General features: G+C 45.1%; 1 protein-coding gene across 2 annotated transcripts; it reads left to right on the top strand.

Annotated features, from left to right (window-relative positions):
* The first annotated feature begins 6,372 nt into the window (after nt 1–6,372).
* Nucleotides 6,373–17,558, top strand: scyl1 (SCY1-like, kinase-like 1). Of its 2 annotated transcripts, none has more exons than XM_023838843.2 (18): nt 6,373–6,571; nt 7,721–7,861; nt 8,675–8,797; nt 9,031–9,254; nt 9,626–9,716; nt 10,015–10,170; nt 10,347–10,505; nt 11,108–11,215; nt 11,656–11,769; nt 11,849–12,004; nt 12,936–13,124; nt 13,319–13,394; nt 14,142–14,336; nt 14,459–14,613; nt 14,720–14,818; nt 14,987–15,346; nt 15,918–16,005; nt 16,310–17,558. In XM_023838843.2, the coding sequence occupies exons 1-18, from the start codon at nt 6,464–6,466 to the stop codon at nt 16,432–16,434; spliced, it is 2,667 nt and encodes an 888-aa protein (XP_023694611.2). In that variant the 5' UTR covers nt 6,373–6,463; the 3' UTR covers nt 16,435–17,558. The 2 variants fall into 2 exon arrangements, with proteins under 2 accessions (XP_023694611.2, XP_023694612.2); XM_023838844.2 differs by having other exon boundaries at nt 6,374–6,571; nt 14,462–14,613.
* Nucleotides 17,559–18,958: the final 1,400 nt, after the last annotated feature.

Raw genomic sequence — 18,958 nt, 5'->3', positions numbered from 1 at the left:
GGATCAGCTAACTGCGAGATGGATCTCTGGCAATCGGTGGGAAATCAATTGTCAATTTAATCACACGAAGTCACAAGCTTGTCATGCAAAGCATTACCATGCAGTTGCTTCGGTAAAGTTAAGTAACCTCTGCTCTGAATTTGCATGCACATTGACATAAACCTGCACCTTATGCCTGGTAAAATCTTAACTGGTGTCTTAAACCGTGCGTTGGGGACTTTTTGGGTCGGGAGGGTGGGACAACAATGTCTTACTATTTTTTCAGATACACTCTTTGCAACTCGCTTGAGGAACGTTTGGAGTACACCCTGGGTCCGGGATGGTCTGAACTTGTCTCCCGGTTTCATCGGGTTCCTGTTTGCCATAGAGGACTTGCTGGGTTGGCTCTTGGGGGAGGTTTTGCATGTTTTGCATTTCAGGAAACTTGGTTCCAGTAAGGATCCCTTTCCTGGCCCCCTACTTAAACTGAGGACAAGGCTTTTGGGACACAACAGTGAGTTGGCTTCTAGATTGTTCTTGGAGCACCTATTTGGAATTGTTCTTAAGTTGGACCCTGGTATGTTATCAAGTTGAGTGTGTGGACTGGTTTGGGTCATATTTGTTGGGGGGTGGGGGGGAGTTAATTCTCAGTTTATTCTCCCAGCAGCTCGTCTCAGCAATCCATCGTGACGTGACAAACCGTCGTAACATGAAGTAGTCTATCATTCACTTAGTCTTGTATTTAGACTGACGCTTTGACTTGAACAAGTGGGGACATCGATTGGGGAAAATGGCAACTCTTCTCTAGTTTCAAGTTCGACATGCAGCAAGCGCTAAGATGAGAATTCGTAAAGCTGTAGGTTTATGGGTTTTTCTTTTCCTGGGGGAACAAGCGCTGTGTTTGTTCCTCCAGGTTTTGCTTTTTCTCCTTATAGAATGCCTAGTTTAGTTTTTTTTTTAAAAAAAAAAAAAAAAGCAAAAGACTCCAGTGGTGGCACTCCTGGTTTCCAGGATGGGGTTCAATTCCCTGTGGTGTCTTTGCTTTTAAAATTGCTGCTTTTGAGGGGATGGTGAGGTGTGTAGGGTCTTTGGTCATTCCAATTGTGAAATCTTGTCAGTCACTTGGCAGAAACAAATTTGTAGGATTTTAGGTCCAGTTACTGAACCTTTTGAGGAGGGCTGATCTAATAGACTTCTGTTGTATGGTGCAGCTTATTTGAAAGGAGAGTCCGTGGATAAGCCAAGCCTATGAAGGGAGGGAATCTGACTTTCCAGGAATGTAACTAAAACTGCATTTGATGTAGGCGCTTGTGCAAAAGTGCTCCTTTTCCAGAGTAGTATGTTTTGCTGTTTACTAAATACATGGTTCCACAGAATGTGCAATTTTGCATTTCATTGATAAACTTTAGCCCCCATCCAAACAGCTCTAGTGTGCATGCCAACAGAACTTTTCCTTATTTATCATCCACTGATGCACTAAATCAATCAGGGCACAGGAACTTCACAGCCCCTGACCTGCTGGCAGTCGGTCTTTTTTCTTCTTCTCTTTATCCCCCCCCCCCCTGTCTTTAGACTTGTCAGCACCAGTAATTCAGTATTTGCACTGTTTAAACATTTAAATTAGCACAGACCCCTGACAAACATTGCATATTATAATTGAGCGTTATGTACTATATGTATAGATGTGTGTTTTCTGTATTGTCTTTGCATTTTTCTCCCCTTGCCCACCTTGTATTCTGTCATATTTCTGTTCTCATGGGATTGTGTGGAAATAAAAACTCAGATTTTGATCATCTGAGGTGCTTTGGCCATCCAGCTGCCCCCGTGCTGGTAAAATCAACTCTACAAAAGGACTGGTGTTTGACACTTGATGCATCACACCTGAGGATATACATGGAATTTGGTCATTACTAAAAATCTTAACGTTATGCAGCAAGGGTAGGCAACCCTGATCCTGGAATGCCAGTATTCAGTAGGTTTTCTGTCTTAATGAGCTTTTATCATGTGTGGTTCTGCAGAAACCAGGTAAGGTAGAGAATCTGCTGAATACCAGCACTCTGTTATCAGGGTTGCCTATGCTTCCTATGTACTGTTCACGACTTAAACCTCACACCATTTCCACACGTTCTCGCCCGTCATTCATACGAGACTGTTTTGTGTACACCATTGAAGGTGATCTCTGACATGAAGCACAATTTGTCTTGATTCAATCTAGAACAGGGATGTCAAACTGCAGTCCCAGAGGGCCACAGCCCTTAGTTCTTTCCCTGTTCCACCACAAATGATTCAGCTCAAGAGCTGTGTGGTAATTAGCACAAGAAGTTGAATCAGGTGTGTTGAACGAGGGGAAACCTAAAAATGTGCAGGACTCCGGCCCTCCAGGACTGGAGTCTGACACCTGTGATCTAGAAAAGTACTGTGGAGAAATGCAACAGCAAAAAGGGAATGTGGGAAAGCAAAGTGTGTATGGAACAGAAGTAAATTCCAAATCCACCCCATCCTCTGTTGGCAAATGTGATGGGTTTGCATCTCATTTCAGTGATTACTTTTTTTAAAAAAAAAAAAAATACAGATTGGCTGTCAGCTCTTCTGTGTTAATCGATCGCAGCTGGAGAAGCTGTAAGGTGTCCTCACCACTGCACACATACCATCGGTGAACAGCACATTCTACCTGCTGACTCAATGTCTCCCCTCCGGGTGTTGGAAAAAATGTTTTTTTGGCTGTTTTCAATTTCAATTTGGCATCATCTTAAACTCCAATGGCTATCTTTTTTTATATATATATATGCAATGCTATTTTGATGCATTACTGCATTGAGACGATGCTCATAGAGCAGCGGTCACTAACAGGCGGACCGCTGTCCGGGTCCGGACCCAGAATCTCCCATGCGTACCCGGACCGACAGCCAAAACATTTATTATTTAATACCTGACGGTGCGCTTTTATTTTAACCGGCGCAGCGTTTGTAGTCTTTTCGGTAGTGGTTTAGCAGTAGAACCGCCGTTTCCCACGCCAATGAACGTCAAACGCCTTTGACCGCCAAGCAAGACGTATAGTTCGGCGTATGCAGCCCTTTGTCTGCGCTAATGTGCCTTTCGTGTTAATAGCAGCAGCGAAGCTAACACCCGCAAACAAAAAGCGTAATGTTCCTAACAGAGTGGCTGCGCTCTCCTGAAATCGTAAAGCTGAAAAGTTTTCAAATACAATATGTATTAAATAACACGTTTGATAAATAGACGTGGTTTATTGTTGATTTCATGTTCGTTGAAGATTCTGCATTTTAACATATGTATAAAGTAATGTTATCTGTTATATAAATAAACTCGTGTGAAATAAAAATTGTACGTTTTCAGGGTTGCCAAATCTGAAGCATCTGGCATGACACTCACGCTTTCAGACTAATGCTGGGAATCTTACGGCAAATCTATATTATTTCATTATAAAACCTAAAATGAACTACGTCAAAAGTGTATTTACACTGTTAAATACAAAAGCAGACCATTTACAAGGCAAGAACTGTTACATGTGTGCAGACATCTCGAACTGGAAATCTCACTCCAGCCAGCTGGCCAAAGTTATGTCACGTGACAATAAATAATGTCAAAACGTTTTTGAATTGTACAGAATTAATTTGATTGACAGTCAGGTACTGATTACATACAATGTTGATGCAACTAATAGGCTACTTAAATATATATCACACTATTAAATAGTTAGACATTATGATCTTCTGGACCTTTGCTTCAAGAATTTTTCTCTAACTGGACCTCTTTAAATTTTACTTGAATACCCCTGTCATAGAGAATACATGACATTTATCTGAAAACAGACTACTAATAGAGCTGCCTTTGACACTGTTGCTCACAAAACATACACAATGTAAAATAACCTACTGTAGTTAGTATGACACCCTAATCTACAGGATCTACCCTGATCATTACAGTCCCATGGATTACATGTGGCAGAAGATTGACAGGTAATTTTGTTTGACGATGAGAAGATTCAAGGTGAAGGCCTGGCTGGAGACTAGTGCTCTAAAGGATAAAAACTAGAAGAAGTTAGAAATCTGGGTGTTATGAACTTAAACCTTAGCCTCGACGGCCATATCAAAGCAGTAATAAAATCAACATTTTGTCTTTTTGGGAAAATACCAAGAATCGGTATCTTATCCAAACAGGATGCCTGTGTCACCCGTAATGCAACTTGTTTATAAATCACTTAGTGGCTTAGAATCAAGATAACCGAGATGCACAAACCTGCCAGGCCACTTAGACTAAGGCTTCCAGTTTGTTGTGCAAGAATTTCATGGGCTAAAATGATCACCTAAGGGGGGGTGGAGGTGTTGATGGTAAAACTTATCAACAAGGAGGGCGTTGGTGGCAGATGGATCAGGACTGGTAAGTTTAATCATTTTCATCTATTTTCCCCCCTTATGCAATCAAAATGTACAGACCAGTGGCCATCAAGACATTGCTAATTAATAAATAAATTAATAAATATTGTTCCTCAGCCTGGTGGAATACTTTCCAAGGACCAGGGGTTGGGAACCCCTGAAGATCAGTGAGCTAGTATTAGCTATCTCTAAATCCAAACATTGAGACTTCATTTAGCTACCATGCTACCCCAACTTCGAACAGACTACCCAAAGATCTTGTGCCCCAACTGTAGCCATTTTAAAGACCAAACTACAAAAACACCTGTCTTCTTCTACCATTGATTTGTTTCTCGTGTTAAGCCCTGCACTTTTCTCTTTGTTTATTTCATAAATTATTTTCAGTACTTTTTAATAACCTGAAAGCTTGTCTATTTCAATATGTTGTTTTAATTGTGTATTTAGACGGATATGCGTTTTATGTAAAGCACTTTAAATTACTTCCGTCAGTATCTGTATGTATGCTAACTTGCCTAGAGTTCCCTCAGCATGGGTGAGCCATAGATTGTCTAACATACTTTGACAGCCTAATCAAATATTATATTGCAACTTTAGTGTGCATCACTGCATAAACTGGTTTGAATAAGAAGGGGAACCTTTTCGTACTTGTTCTCAAGACCCTGAATAGAGAGCACTGGTGCTCGGGAATTACCTGATAAAGCAATAAAATGTAACAAATTTATTTAAACAAATAACCTCCTTGGCTTCTGTACGCAGTCTTTGACAGAATTCAAAGTGTAAATTGCAACATATCTTCACTAAAAATGATCAACTTAACAATAGTCAGTCATCAGCAACATAAATCAATGGATCTCAATTGGGCTGTTGGATTCAGAGACGTGGAGGGAGCTTGAAACAGTTGATCCTCCCTTGGATCAAGAAGAGACAGGTGAGGTCTCTAGATCCATTCATAAGGATTCGACCTGTGGTGAAGTTCATGGGACAGACTCAGGAGTTGCAAGAGGGATTATATCTTCCGGCTAGTTTAGGAACATTTGAGGATGCTTCAGAAAAGGCTAGTCTGGGGCCTTGGAGGGTGAGGTCTGGTCTGAGCTGTTCGACAGGCTGCCACTGTGATCTTCACCAGGAAAAGGAATGGACTGATGGAGAATCATCCTGTTGCGTCACAAAACTTTCTGTGAGCCACTGATGCTGTCTACTATATTAATTTACAGAATGCCCTGATTAAGCTTGTTAATAGGTAAATAGCATAAAAAGTATTGTAAATATCCCCTATTATTTCCTGGGAATAAACTGTTCACTAATGTGCTGAAAATCTAATTTCTGTCAAGTCAAAATACCTTTGAATGCTTGGAGAACTGTACAGCAATCATAACTGAAAAGCCTTGAAACGTCTTTCTTGTTTCAACCTCCACACTTGTTCATGGCCCTAAATCTACAGTGGAGAACTCAGCTGAAGGTCACCGGGCATGACGGTTTTCACTGTACTGCTCCAAGCTCATTTAGTGGTGATATCATTAAGGATCATGATACACCAGCTGTAAGTAAGTTGCTAAAAGAACAGTATTGACTAGTGGTGACTATTTTCAGGGGAGCGGCCTGGGGTGTCATTCAAAGAGGGAAAATGAAGGCAGTCACAAAATTAAAATGTATATATTTTCTTGAACTACACAAAAATTATGGCTATGACGTCTTGTTTATGTGTTCAGGAAAACTACTCCCAACTGGCTCTGTGACTGATTTAGACACAAAGACCAAGCAATACAGGGCTCCTTCTTATAGAATGAAAATTAAACCAAACTAATAATAACATATATAAATCAAAGACAACACATATTCATTCTGTACTGGGTAGGCGATAGATGAGAGACAGAGTTAACTTACTACCGTGGGAAGGGGGCGCTTTTGCGCAGGCACCTACATCAAATGCAGAACCTTCTCCATTTATCTGGGTCCTGCGCTTTGATGTAGTCCCTGCACAGTTCGGCTTTGGCGCCCCCTAGCGGCGACGGCGCACACTGCCTCTGCGCATCCAGTGAGCTGCCTCCATTGTCATCGTATGTGTTTATGTAGCCGGAACAGGAGGCGAGATGTGGTCCTTTTTCGCCCGGGATCCCGTCAAAGATTTTAATTACGAAATTTTGCCGGATAGTCAAGAGCCGTCCGGCATATGGACTCTTCATCGCGGGAAGCGGAAGGTGAGGACACGGTTGATATTTGTGAGGAGGCTGCTAGCTAAACTAGTCAACATTCAGTTTGAGGCCTCATCCAGTCATAGGTGTAGATTCAGCGCCGAGCTCCGATTGGGAGCACTGTGCTTGGAATGGCATGACAGTGCTAATTACCTGTATACAACAATATAGCCTGAGTTTTAAAACGATTTCGCGTTATATAGCAGTCAGATTTGAATCCGAATTAGCCCGAGTCCCGTCCGGCGCAGGCGCGTCTCAGCGCCACGTCGCCTGCTGCTGCTCAAACTGTACACATAAGTACACATTTCCCCCCATTATCGTATAATTTACAGTATAGCACTCTAAGTAATGTTCGATCGGGTTTTGTTTCCTCACAATTTATCTCTTGATTAATATCGGAACACCTGATATTTTCGATTATGTCTTTCGAATTTCTTGTTACCGCGACCATGCGATGACGTAAGCCACCATACTTTTTTCCGTTTTAATTGCGACAAATTGTAGCGACTGGAAACATAAGTTGTATTCATAATGTGTCAGCACACTGAACTATACCTGACGTATGGCTTTGTTAAGTATTAAATATCCCTAAATGATTTTTTGTGAAAGTGCACCTCTTACCATGGCTTGAAGTAGTTACCCTGTAAACATAGATGTGCTGAAACACACAAGGAAAGATCGGGGTACTTAATCATCAGGTGCAGGTTGAATCAGTAGAGATCATGTAACACCAACACCCTGTTGTCAAGTGTCTGTTTATCGAGGTTGAGTATCTCTTCATCTGGTGTATAGAGGTGTATAGCTGTGATCAGAAAATGAAGACACCATTGTTGTGTTCAGAGTATGCATGTAACACGAATAGGCCGAGGAGGTCTGAACACCTCTACGCCAGTTTGAGTGTCCATGGATCAGATGCTTAGAAGCTCTTATCTTCTTTATCCTGGTTGTCTGCTTTGTCTACTAAGTTTAAGGGAAATGACAACATTATCGGCACAGAATACTTCGGAAAGTCTGCCTTCTGCTTACATGGAAGTCGTGTCATGTGTTCCTCAGCGGATTCGCTCTGTCCCCTGGCATTTCATTTTGCTGGACATATCCATGCTTGCTTAAGCCATTCAGATGGCGGACTTACTAACACAATGCCACCCCCCCCAGACGACGGGCGAGCCCGTGTCGGTATTCGTGTTTGAGGTGACGTCAGGGGCAGAGGAGCAGACCCAGCTAGCCAAGGCGGCGTTCAAGCGCATGAAGACCCTCAGGCACCCAAACATCCTGGCCTACGTGGATGGGTTAGAGGTGAGACTCTGTCGGCCTGTCAGATCCTGCCTGTTTGCTGCAAGGTATCAGGCACAGTGTGTCTAAAATTCAGTTTGTAGAAGCTCTGTTTTGATAGCTGTGGGCAGTATTCTGAATCACCATAACTGCATCCTGAGGACATCTTCAGTAGCAGGAATCAAAACATGAAATGCATTATCTGACAAGAGTAACACAATTCGCCTTCAGTATATTTTATCATATTATAATACATGACAGATGACTGCAATTAATTAGCATTAAAGTTCACGTTCCTCTGTCTGGTGTTAAATTATTCGTTTCACCAACCCACGTGTTTCTTAAACCATTTGAGTCATTGTAGGCAGTTTATCTCCATATGTTTCCAATTATATGTTTACATTTATTTATTTAACAGACACTTTTGTACAAAGCAGCATACAAGTGAGAGACATAGTACATTCCAGCTAGGCTGAGCTTCCACTGAATGTCCAGGTACAAGTGTAAGTAGTTTTGGAGTAACATACTCTTCAGAGCAAGAACCTGATGACGCTACTATTCAGTGAGCCGAAAGTGCAACATTAAGAGCATTCAGGGACCACAGGGTGCTATCTCAGGCATTCCTGGAGCAGGTCCTGAGGTGTTTCTTGAAAGTTGAGAGGGAATCTGGCCGCTCATCCCACAATAAGGGAGCCAGACATCATTGTGAGGCCTGGGAGAGTAGGCCTCTTCATCCTCGGAGAGGCCTCTTCATCCTGGGAGAGTAGGCCTCTGGCTTCTCTCTGAAAACACATAATGTTTCTCTTTCCGTGCCAATTCCTCTTTCCCTTTCTGAAGACGGAAAAATGCCTGTACCTGGTCACAGAGCCCGTGGCCCCACTCAGCGCCCACCTGAAGGCCCAGGCTGAGCGGGGCGGATCTGGGGAGCTGGAGGTGTCCTGGGGGCTCCACCAGATAGTGGTGAGTTGGCAGAAAGGAAGGGAACAAGTCGGAAAGAGCGAGATTTGTGCTCCACATGGGACGTGCTCCACATGGGACGTGCTCCACATGGGACGTGCTCCACATGGGACGTGCTCCACATGGGACGTGCTCCACATGGGACGTGCTCCACATGGGACTTCACCATTTAAGTTGACTTGTTATAGTATTAGTTTTGTTTCTCCTCCCTAATAATACACCCTCCCTCCCCCCAGAAAGCATTGAGTTTCCTTGTGAATGACTGCCATCTGCTACACAACAACCTGGGCCTGTGGGCTGTTTTCGTCGACCGAGCTGGCGAGTGGAAACTGGGGGGATTGGATCATGTGACCCCCGAGCAGGGGGACGCCTCACTGCCCCCCAAGAAATCTAACCCCGATATGGAGAAGTACGACCCCCCAGAGGCACTGAACAGCAGCGGCAAGACCGGAGAAAAATGGTGAGTGTGACTGGATGCGGGAGCTTGTGATGGGACAGGAACGCGTTAGTGCCTAGTGACTAGGCTGGGATTAGTTGGTATTCATGGCTAGAGCACCTGGGGGCAATCCCACATAGATATGGGGGGAGGGGGGCAAACACTCCACATGCCGAGCTGTGGGTGGGAATCAAACTCAATCCCCTGCAGGGACCATAGTACAGAGCTGTGCACTGGGCCTCTGTTTGATTAAGGCTGATGTTTTTCATTGTATGCAAGTAGTTTTATGGATGTCGACAGCTAAATTTGGAGCCTAAAGCTAAGTTCTGTCCGTTTTAGCGTCAGACACAGAGTAGGTTCGCGGTCTATGTGACTGAGACTCTGATGTTTGGCAGGTCTGGGGACGTTTGGAGGCTGGGCTGCCTCATGTGGGAGGTATTCAATGGGACGCTGCCTCGCGCCTCTTCTCTCCGGTCCCTGGGAAAGGTAACCTCCAGAATGCCGGCTACTTTTCATTAACTGGTTTGGGTCTGTAGTAACGAGGAGGGAGACTGGGGGTTGTGATGTCACAGACACAGGTAGCCCCCGATTGGCCGTCTGATGGAAACAGTCTGTTTTATCCTTTCATTAAATGTTCACTTTCCCCGGTGGCGCTGTCCTAACTGGACTGTACGTCCTGCACTGGACTCCAAGCCAAAGATGAACATGACATGACCAGACTTGCACTGCCAGATATATGCAGTTTTAATGATAATCGTAATGGTCTGAAATCCTTCTCCTCCAGATACCCAAGTCACTCGTACCACACTACTGCGAGCTGGTGGGGGCCAATCCCAAGGCCCGGCCCAATCCGGCCCGCTTTCTGCAGAACTGCCGTGCCCCTGGCGGGTTTCTCAGCAACAGCTTTGTGGAGAGCAACCTCTTCCTGGAGGAGATCCAGGTTTGCCGACCCGCTTTCTGTGTGCTGTGCTGCAGTGGACCGGTGTGCTTTGGTGCCTCGGTGCCCCTGTTTACACCGTGAGCTGGTGTGGGCTCCTGCGTGTCTGTCATGTTTGTTTTCGTGATCCCGTATTCTGCTTGTTCCCCGCGACCGTAGTGTCTCTGCCCCCCTCCCAGATCAAAGAGCCGGCGGAGAAGCAGAAGTTCTTCCAAGACCTCAGCGATCACCTGGACTCCTTCCCCGAGGATTTCTGCCGCCACAAGGTTCTGCCTCAGCTGCTCACGGCCTTCGAGTTCGGCAACGCCGGTGCCGTGGTCCTGACCCCGCTCTTCAAGGTGGGCCCCCCCTCCTGCGAGAGCTGGTCTAGACGTGCCGTATGTACCCTGGAAATAGCAGGGCTCTGAACCCCCCTCATCCCTACGCTTAGCAGCAGGACAGTGGTGATCTTTCATTGGTGTTTCTAGAAAGTGTCTCCACCATGGAATGTGGCTCTGCAGGTTAGGACACTCTACCTGTGTTTCGATAGGTTGCTGGATCAAATCCCAGGGTTGTCAGGGTGATTGGCCTCTTAACTCCCAGCTGCCCTAGGAATTTCCTGACCTTGCTTTCTCAAAAAAAGTATGTCGATTTGGATAAAAGCATCTCATAAATAAAATATATTATGAAACTATATGTAATGTAAAAACAACTAATTAGCAGCATTATTGTTAACAAATCACAATTAAAAGAGAAATGATCTGTTTGTCCTTGTCAGCTGCGACTAGTCGTGGATTTTCTTTGCAGTGGTGTGATGTCATTTGCGTAAAAGTCCTACTTTTACCCCCCCAGCCGAATCAAGCACAGGTGCGCTTAGTTTGTCAGGCGAGGTCGGCTGATCCGGGTCTCTCGATGCCGCGTGTGCGTGTCACGGGCGTGACTGCGGCTTCCTTCTGCCCAGGTGGGCAAGTTCCTGAGCCACGAGGAGTACCAGCAGAAGATCATTCCAGTCATTGTGAAGATGTTCTCGTCCACTGATCGCGCCATGCGCATACGGCTGCTACAGCAGGTCAGGATACAGAGCGTAAAGATACTAACCACTGCCAGAAACGCAGTGACCGATCAGGCGATTAGTATGGGCGGTTTGCACATTTCCCGTTTTTTTCTTTACTTGTATCTCTGTTTTACTAATTTATTTACTTGTTTAGTTTTTTTACATAGTAGCTTTAATTGCCATATACAAGCCAAGTACAAGGAATTTGTTTTGGTATAATTGGTTACATTGAAGTAAATAAGTAACAAAGAAACCAACCAGCAACATAAAGTATATACAAGTAAGCAAAACAAGACTTTTGTATAAGGTGAAATGGGACAAGTGTGCAAGAAATACTATTAGTACTATTAACTTACTGTACTGTTGCTACTCCTATACTTCAATACTTTTAATGCATCCCATGTATGAAAAATACTATATATACATCTCCATCGTTCTCCACCCTTGATGTTCAGATGGAGCAGTTCATCCAGTACCTGAATGAGGCGGCTGTGAACTCGCAGATCTTCCCCCACGTGGTTCACGGCTTCACAGACACCAACCCCGCCATCCGGGAGCAGACCGTGAAGGTGAGGGTCGTCCCCAAGCCACCGGCCCGGCGCCCTGCATACCGCCGAGACCCTAAACCCACCCCTCTGCTCTCCGCAGTCCATGCTCCTCCTGGCACCGAAGCTGAATGAAAGCAACCTGAATCAGGAGCTGATGCGCCACTTCGCCCGGCTGCAGGCGCGAGACGACCAGGGTCCAATCCGCTGCAACACCACTGTCTGTCTAGGCAAGATCGCCCCCTACCTGAATGCTGGGGTAAATGCACCATCTTTTGTAACTGGAGTACATAAACAACTGGATTTTTTGTTTTAATCATACAGGAGGCATTGAATGGTTTATACCATGAAAAACGACCTACTGTTTGGTTCTGTATGGTGAAATACCTGTATATTGGGGTATTCATGTTTGTGTCAATGTATATATAAAAAGTAATTTGTTAATGGTTCAGTAAATTATTTTTATATTCTTTATTTTATAGCATACATGTGTTCTGCTTTGATTAATAGCTGCATTGATTATTATTACGGATTTATTTACTCACCTATTTATGATGTAATATGGGGACAAGCAACCACATGACAGTGCAATAGTAGTAGTACTATTAGCACAGTACAATAGTACAGCACAGTAGTTCTATCAGTACAGTATAGCAGTACAGTAGTACTATTAGCACAGTACAATAGTACAGCACAGTAGTTCTATCAGTACAGTATAGCAGTACAGTAGTACTATTAGCACAGTACAGTAGTACAGCACAGTAGTTCTATCAGTACAGTATAGTAGTACTATCACTGCAGTACAGTAGTACAGCACAGTAGTGCTATCAGTACAGTATAGTAGTACAGTAGTACTATTAGCACAGTACAGTAGTATAGCACAGTAGTACTATCAGTACAGTATAGTAGTACTATCAGTACAGTAGTACAGCACAGTAGTGCTATCAGTACAGTATAGTAGTACAGTACAGTAGTACTATTAGCACAGTACAGTAGTACAGCACAGTAGTTCTATCAGTACAGTATAGTAGTACTATCAGCGCAGTACAGTAGTACAGTATAGTAGTGCTATCAGTACAGTATAGTAGTACTATCAGTGCAATACAGTAGTACAGTATAGTAGTGCTTTCAGTACAGTATAGTAGTCCGGTACAGTAGTACTGCAGTAATTGTGTGTTCGGGTCCTCCAGACGCGGCAGCGGGTGCTGGTCTCAGCCTTCTCCCGGGCCACCAAGGATCCCTTCCCCGCCTCACGGGCCGCCGGCGTCCTGGGATTTGCCGCCACGCACAACTACTACAGTGCGGCGGAGAGCGCTACCCGCGTGCTGCCTGCCCTCTGCACCCTCAGCGTCGACCCAGACAAGAGTGTGCGGGACCAGGTGAGGCCCGGCCTGCCCCCTCATTTTCAGGTGGTGGGGGGGTGGGCTGTGTCATTAATGTAATTACAGGAGAAACATATCCGATCCCTCCCCCCAGAGTACAGCAACTGCCTGACTGGTTGGGTTTATTCCGGAATCAGAAGATCCCTCTGCTGAGGACCAAGGGGTTTCTTTTGTTCTTGCTTGTTTTGCAGGCATTTAAGGCGATCCGGAGTTTTCTGACGAAGCTGGAGACGTTGTCGGAAGACCCCTCCAAGCTGGCTGAGATAGGTACCACGGCTTTGACTCTCACTGTGTGTATCACACTCCCCCTGCAGTGCCTCTTTTTACTTCTGTTAAACAATTTACTCATTTAACACCAACATTAATATATAAAGTGTGAAAAAACATAGTCATCCACACCTGGATTACCAGTCAAAGTACAGGGTAATAGGACAACCTAGTGCTACAATGTAGTATACAGTATGTAGTCAGCATTGTGATTATATTCTCTCTCCTTTTCCAAGGTGTAAACTGTGTTTAATCAGTGATCATCTGCTCCTAAATGAGCTATCTGTGATGATCTCATGTCCTTAAGTCCAGCTCATACGTCACTTGTCTGTGTGCCATTACTCACAATGAAGGTTACTCACAATGAAGGTTACTCACAATGAAGGTTACTCACAAATTCATGCACCACAATATGTCCTTATGCTCTTTCAGTGATGAGTTGCACGATTGCTCTTCTTCTTCTCTTTCTCCATTGTCCTCTGTTCAGTGATAATCAGTGCTGCCACCTACTGAAAACATCTAGTCATATACTGTCTGTCTTACACATGCACAGTCAAAACATACCGATGTGCAAAAAGTCCACTAGACCCCAAATCTAGCTGCATACATACAGTCTACATGGATATGATTGATGACAGAATTGCCATGATGCGCTCTGTGTGTGTGGACCGGCTTTTATCACTGCACTTCCCGCTGGCTGCTAATCATCACTATTGTTTCTTGTCACACCCTCCTTCCCCCCCGCAGAGAAAGATGTCACGTCCTCCGGGCAGGCCGGGGGGGCGGCGGCTTCGGCAGCCAGCTGGGCGGGGTGGGCCGTCACCGGCGTCTCCTCTCTCACCTCCAAACTCATTCGTACTGCCCCCGGTGGTACGGAGGGCGACAGCCCCAACAGTGTGCCTGTGGCCCCCGTCAGCTCAGCCACCCCCAGTACAGACAAAGGTGAGAAGGGGGGCAGCGTTCTGGGAACGTCAAGGCAGCCGTGTGAGATTATCTGCATGTTGGTGATGATGATGATGATGAATACGTGCCTTTCCAGCTCGTCAGTCTCTCTCGTGTATCAGCAGGATCTGGACCAAAGACTGATGGATCCACTCCACAGGCACCCCCCTCTGCCCCCGCCAGGCACTGGAGCACCTCCAAGGAGGAGGAGGAGGAGGAGGAGGAAAAGGACGTCACTGAAGACCGCTGGGATGATGAAGACTGGGGCAGTTTGGAGGTAATCGTGAAATTGCTCATAATTTTTCTTTGCTTAAATCTCATACGGTAATAAATGGTTTGGGGGTGTGTTTAATAGCAAACTCTGCACTGATGTTCCAACACAGGACACCGAACACTCAAAAACACATACAGACCCTGACGACTGGAACTCCTCAGATTGGTCAGCAGTCTCGTCTGTTCGGAAGAAGACCAATGAGAAACGTGTATGTCTTTTTGTTTTACTTAATTTTATGGAAGTGCTTGAGTTTCCCCATCAAAATCTATTCCTGAGGAATGTTGCTGGGCTGAAATGCTTTTCTTTTGCATATTACAGGGTAATATTGACTGTCTTCATATTTCTTAAATAATCTAATTGTCTTGCGTCTGTGCAGGTGGGTGGAAGCTCCGCTGACGCAGTCAAAAAGCAGAGTTCTGATTGGAGCAGCGGCTGGGATGCAGATGACAGCTGGTCCAATGAAAAGGACGCCGACGGCCAGGGCCAGAGCTCGCCTGGTGACGAGGGCTGGGGCCATGACTGGGACGAAGAGGCCGACTCCGCTGACAGTTTAACCTCCGCCCAAAAGGAGGCGCCAGACTTTAGTAAAAAGAGCCGGCCCACAACCGGCGGCCCTGCGACCTTGCCTGAGGGCACCCGTCTGGCCAGCGAGTACAACTGGGACAGTACCAGTGCAAGGGGCTCACAAAATGACTTTTTCTCTGGCATTTCACAGAGAGCGCCCCCTGCTGCCACGGTGAGATGGGGCATGACAATGGAATCATGTCTGACAATTTTTAGTAAAAATGGCTGACAAATATATTATGCAATGTTTAATGTATGACAGGACTTACATTATATGTTTTTAAATAGGCAGCTGCAGAGACCACCCAACATGCAGTGAATTTAAAAACATATAATGTGCGGCTTGGAGTGCAATAACCTGCTTATACCACGGTTACTACACATCTGGCTTATATGTTTTCACAGAAACACATTATTCTCCAGTTTAAGCTGAAGACGCATTTATTAGTAGAAACATTGCAGTTTTTCTGGTTAATTTAAATTGAGTTCTATTTCTGGAATTTTAGGTAACGTTAGAAAGATTATTATGGTGCTTTGATCTACTGTGAATCGGCTGGCTGGCGCTATGTGTGCAATCATAGAAAATTAACCAACAGCCTTCTGACCAATCAGATTTGAGAATTTTAAGTGTCCCACTGTTCAGGGAATGTTTTGCCATGTGAAAGTCACCTGCAGTGCATTGAGAAAGTGTGAATGTTGATGACTGGAAATCAATATAATAATCAATGGATTTTTCTCATCAGTCACCGAAGAACACAGAGGCGTGGGGGGCGGATCCAGGGGCGGACTGGGGTACGGAGGAGAACTGGGAGTCACTGGACAGTGAGCACGGTACGTTCCGAAAGCCTTTTGCAGTTTATGTAGGTCAGTGAAAAACACAGAACTTGTAGGCTGTATGCATGCAGGCTGTTACTCAGCATTTATGCTCAGTTATTATCCATGGGGGGTAAGTAGCTCACCAGTCTGCTGTTAGTGCCCCCCAAGCTATAATACTACTGATGATGGACTAATGTGAGGAGAATAATCTTAGCCTGACTTTAGATGATATATTTGGTTGAGAATGGGGTTCAGGGAGAACATGCTGTGCTTCGAGCCAATTTGAATTGGGTGCCTTAAAATGTGTGTCTGTTGACAGGCCTCAGCAAGGCGGAGCTGGCCAAGAAGAAGCGCGAGGAGAGGAGGAAGGAGCTGGAGGCCAAGCGGGCAGAACGCAAGGCAGCTAAAGGGCCTCTGAAGCTGGGCGCCCGCAAGCTGGACTGACGGGTGTAGATGGGAAGGACCAGGACTGCGAGGGGAGTGGGGGCTCACCCAAGGCACAGGAGAAGGCTCAGCCGGAGCCTAGCTGTCTCCCAGTAAGAATGACACAGCTCGGGGGGGGGGAAGATCTCAGGGTGGGGGGAAGACGTGATTTCTGTTCTTCCCCATTGGTCATAGACAGACAGGGTGGTGGGAAGATTGTGTCCAAATGAAAGACAAACTCAGACAATGACCTCACAGCAGACTGATTTGGAATCCCAATATTTTTATTATTTCCAGTTTTTTTTATACACATACAATTTTACTGTTGTAAAGTGTGTACTATATACTCCTGCTTGTCGGTGAATGGGGATAAAAAGGCCATGTGAATACTAAGTGTATATTTGAGTCACTGTATGTGTTGTGAGCAGACTGCACTGCACTGCACTGCACTGCACTGCCCAGTCGCTGCTGAGGGAGACGTTCATCGCCAACTGCTCTCTCATTGCATTACGTTTGACAGCCCTGGACTCGTGGATAAACGCATCACAGCAGACAGGTTTTCTGTATATCAGCAAAGACACTTTGGCTCGGTGGGTGACATGAACATGAAGCAGATTATCAGGGGTTGCGGAACATTCTGGTGTTTACCCTGATGTAGAGCAAACAGCAGAAATCCACATAAGGACTAGTTGAGCGATGTGTGCCTCTGTGGGATAGGGCTCTGTGCCTGTGATCAGAAGGTTGCCAGTTCAGATCCCTGGGTTGGCAGAGTGATGTCACCACTGGGCACTAGCGCAAGGACTTTAACCCCCAATTGCCACAGGGACTGTCAACCCTGCCTTGATTTAAAAAAAAAAAAAAATGGATGTCACTTTGAATAATAAGCATCTACTAAATAAATAAAATGTAAATGTCTGATTATGTAGCTGAAGAGGCATTGATGGCAAAATCGTCCTGCTGGTTCCGGTCAAGGCCTTTCTGTGGCAGTGTGGGTAATGGTGTCTTCCCTTACGCTGAGTGGCTTTTCATGGCTAAGGCCGGGTTTAGAGGCAGGTCTGCTGGAGAGAGGGAGGCGGCCGCCGTGGTTTATAGGATGAATTATACTATGTATATCTGTACATACAAAATAAACTGAAACAATATAATCACTTTTCTGAAATGGAATTCATTACGCATGACAACATTTGACATTCTGATGTCACCATCGCCCCGAGCAACATGTCGTCAGCTTGAAGTAGTTTTGGGTGACATTCCCCTTTTTCGGTGAACGCAAAGCGGTAAAATTGACTGCCGTTAAATAGAAGGTGGAGGATTTCAGCAGGCCTAGAAGGTGCTGTGTTGCGTCCCGCACCGTCAGTAGTTAAACACGCCCACAGATTCCATTCTCCTTGCTACCGAGTAGGAAAGGGAGAGCAAAAGTCAAATTTTATGGCTTCAGGATATTCGGAGGGACCCTGAGGGGAACATAGGACCCCAATAGCAAACACTTCTTCACTGGTAAGTAATGCGTCTAATCTGCATTACATACTGCAATACAGTACGCTATAGAATAAAGAAATTGTTAAACTCGATCCGCATACAAACAGCAATATCTAAGTCCAGATTTTCTTGTGTTTCCTGATGAGGGCAAGGCAGCCCGAAATGCGTAGAAGCTTGATTATAGAACGAAGAATTAAAAGACTGAGTGTCAGACAAACGATGCAGAGGCCTCATTTAGGAAACTTTAAACACTGGTCTGGGTGTCGCTGACTGCTTACCCAAAATATGGCTAAAGGTTGAACACCACTTACGGGGTCCCTGGTGTTGTGGTTGTGCTCGGGCACGGAGCGGGGAAGCAGCAAAGGAGCCTGGAAATCCAGCAAACGAGGGATTTTAATTAGACAACAAGGAACACGATACACCATAAGAAGGACGGACGTCAACGACCGGACTGGGGAAAATATGTCTAACGCAGACTTAAATACATTGAACTAATGACAGCAACAAGAAACAGCTGGTAACACAGGGATTCCACATGAGGTAGATAAGGGAGGAGCGGATGAGCAGGGCATGACACCTGGGCTTCTTTCCCCAATTTTTGAAGTCTTGTTGACTCAGCCAAGGCAGCTACTCAAATTCAAAGGTTTGTTTTCCCCCCAAAAAAGGCCGGTAACCACACCATGGCATGAAAGTTTCCCAGATGATTTCTCAATGGAAAACCAAGTGCTAGTTAATTGACCATGAACTGAATAAATTTTTAACATCTTGCATAGTGATTTTAGACTGACAGGAAAATGACAAATAATCTTTTTTGTACTGGAATATTGAATTTCATTTTTTCTGTGCATGTGCAACTTTTAGCAACTGGCTAATACCTTAATATTTCATATAGGCCAACATCTTGTAAAGAACTCTCAACAACCAGACCACACCTGTTTAGTGGCTCAGTTGGAGTGGTTCTCAAACCACGACTCCTTTGAAAACCTAAAATGTGGAACCTGTGGCTGTGGCAGAACCCCATCCATAATAAAGATCATTTACTGTGCTGCTCTCCCAGTCCAGCGCG

Source organism: Paramormyrops kingsleyae, chromosome 10, assembly GCF_048594095.1.
Source record: "Paramormyrops kingsleyae isolate MSU_618 chromosome 10, PKINGS_0.4, whole genome shotgun sequence".
Classification (NCBI taxonomy): domain Eukaryota; kingdom Metazoa; phylum Chordata; class Actinopteri; order Osteoglossiformes; family Mormyridae; genus Paramormyrops; species Paramormyrops kingsleyae.
The sequence above is the reverse complement of the archived record's forward strand: the minus strand, read 5'-3'. Positions and strand labels throughout refer to the sequence as shown.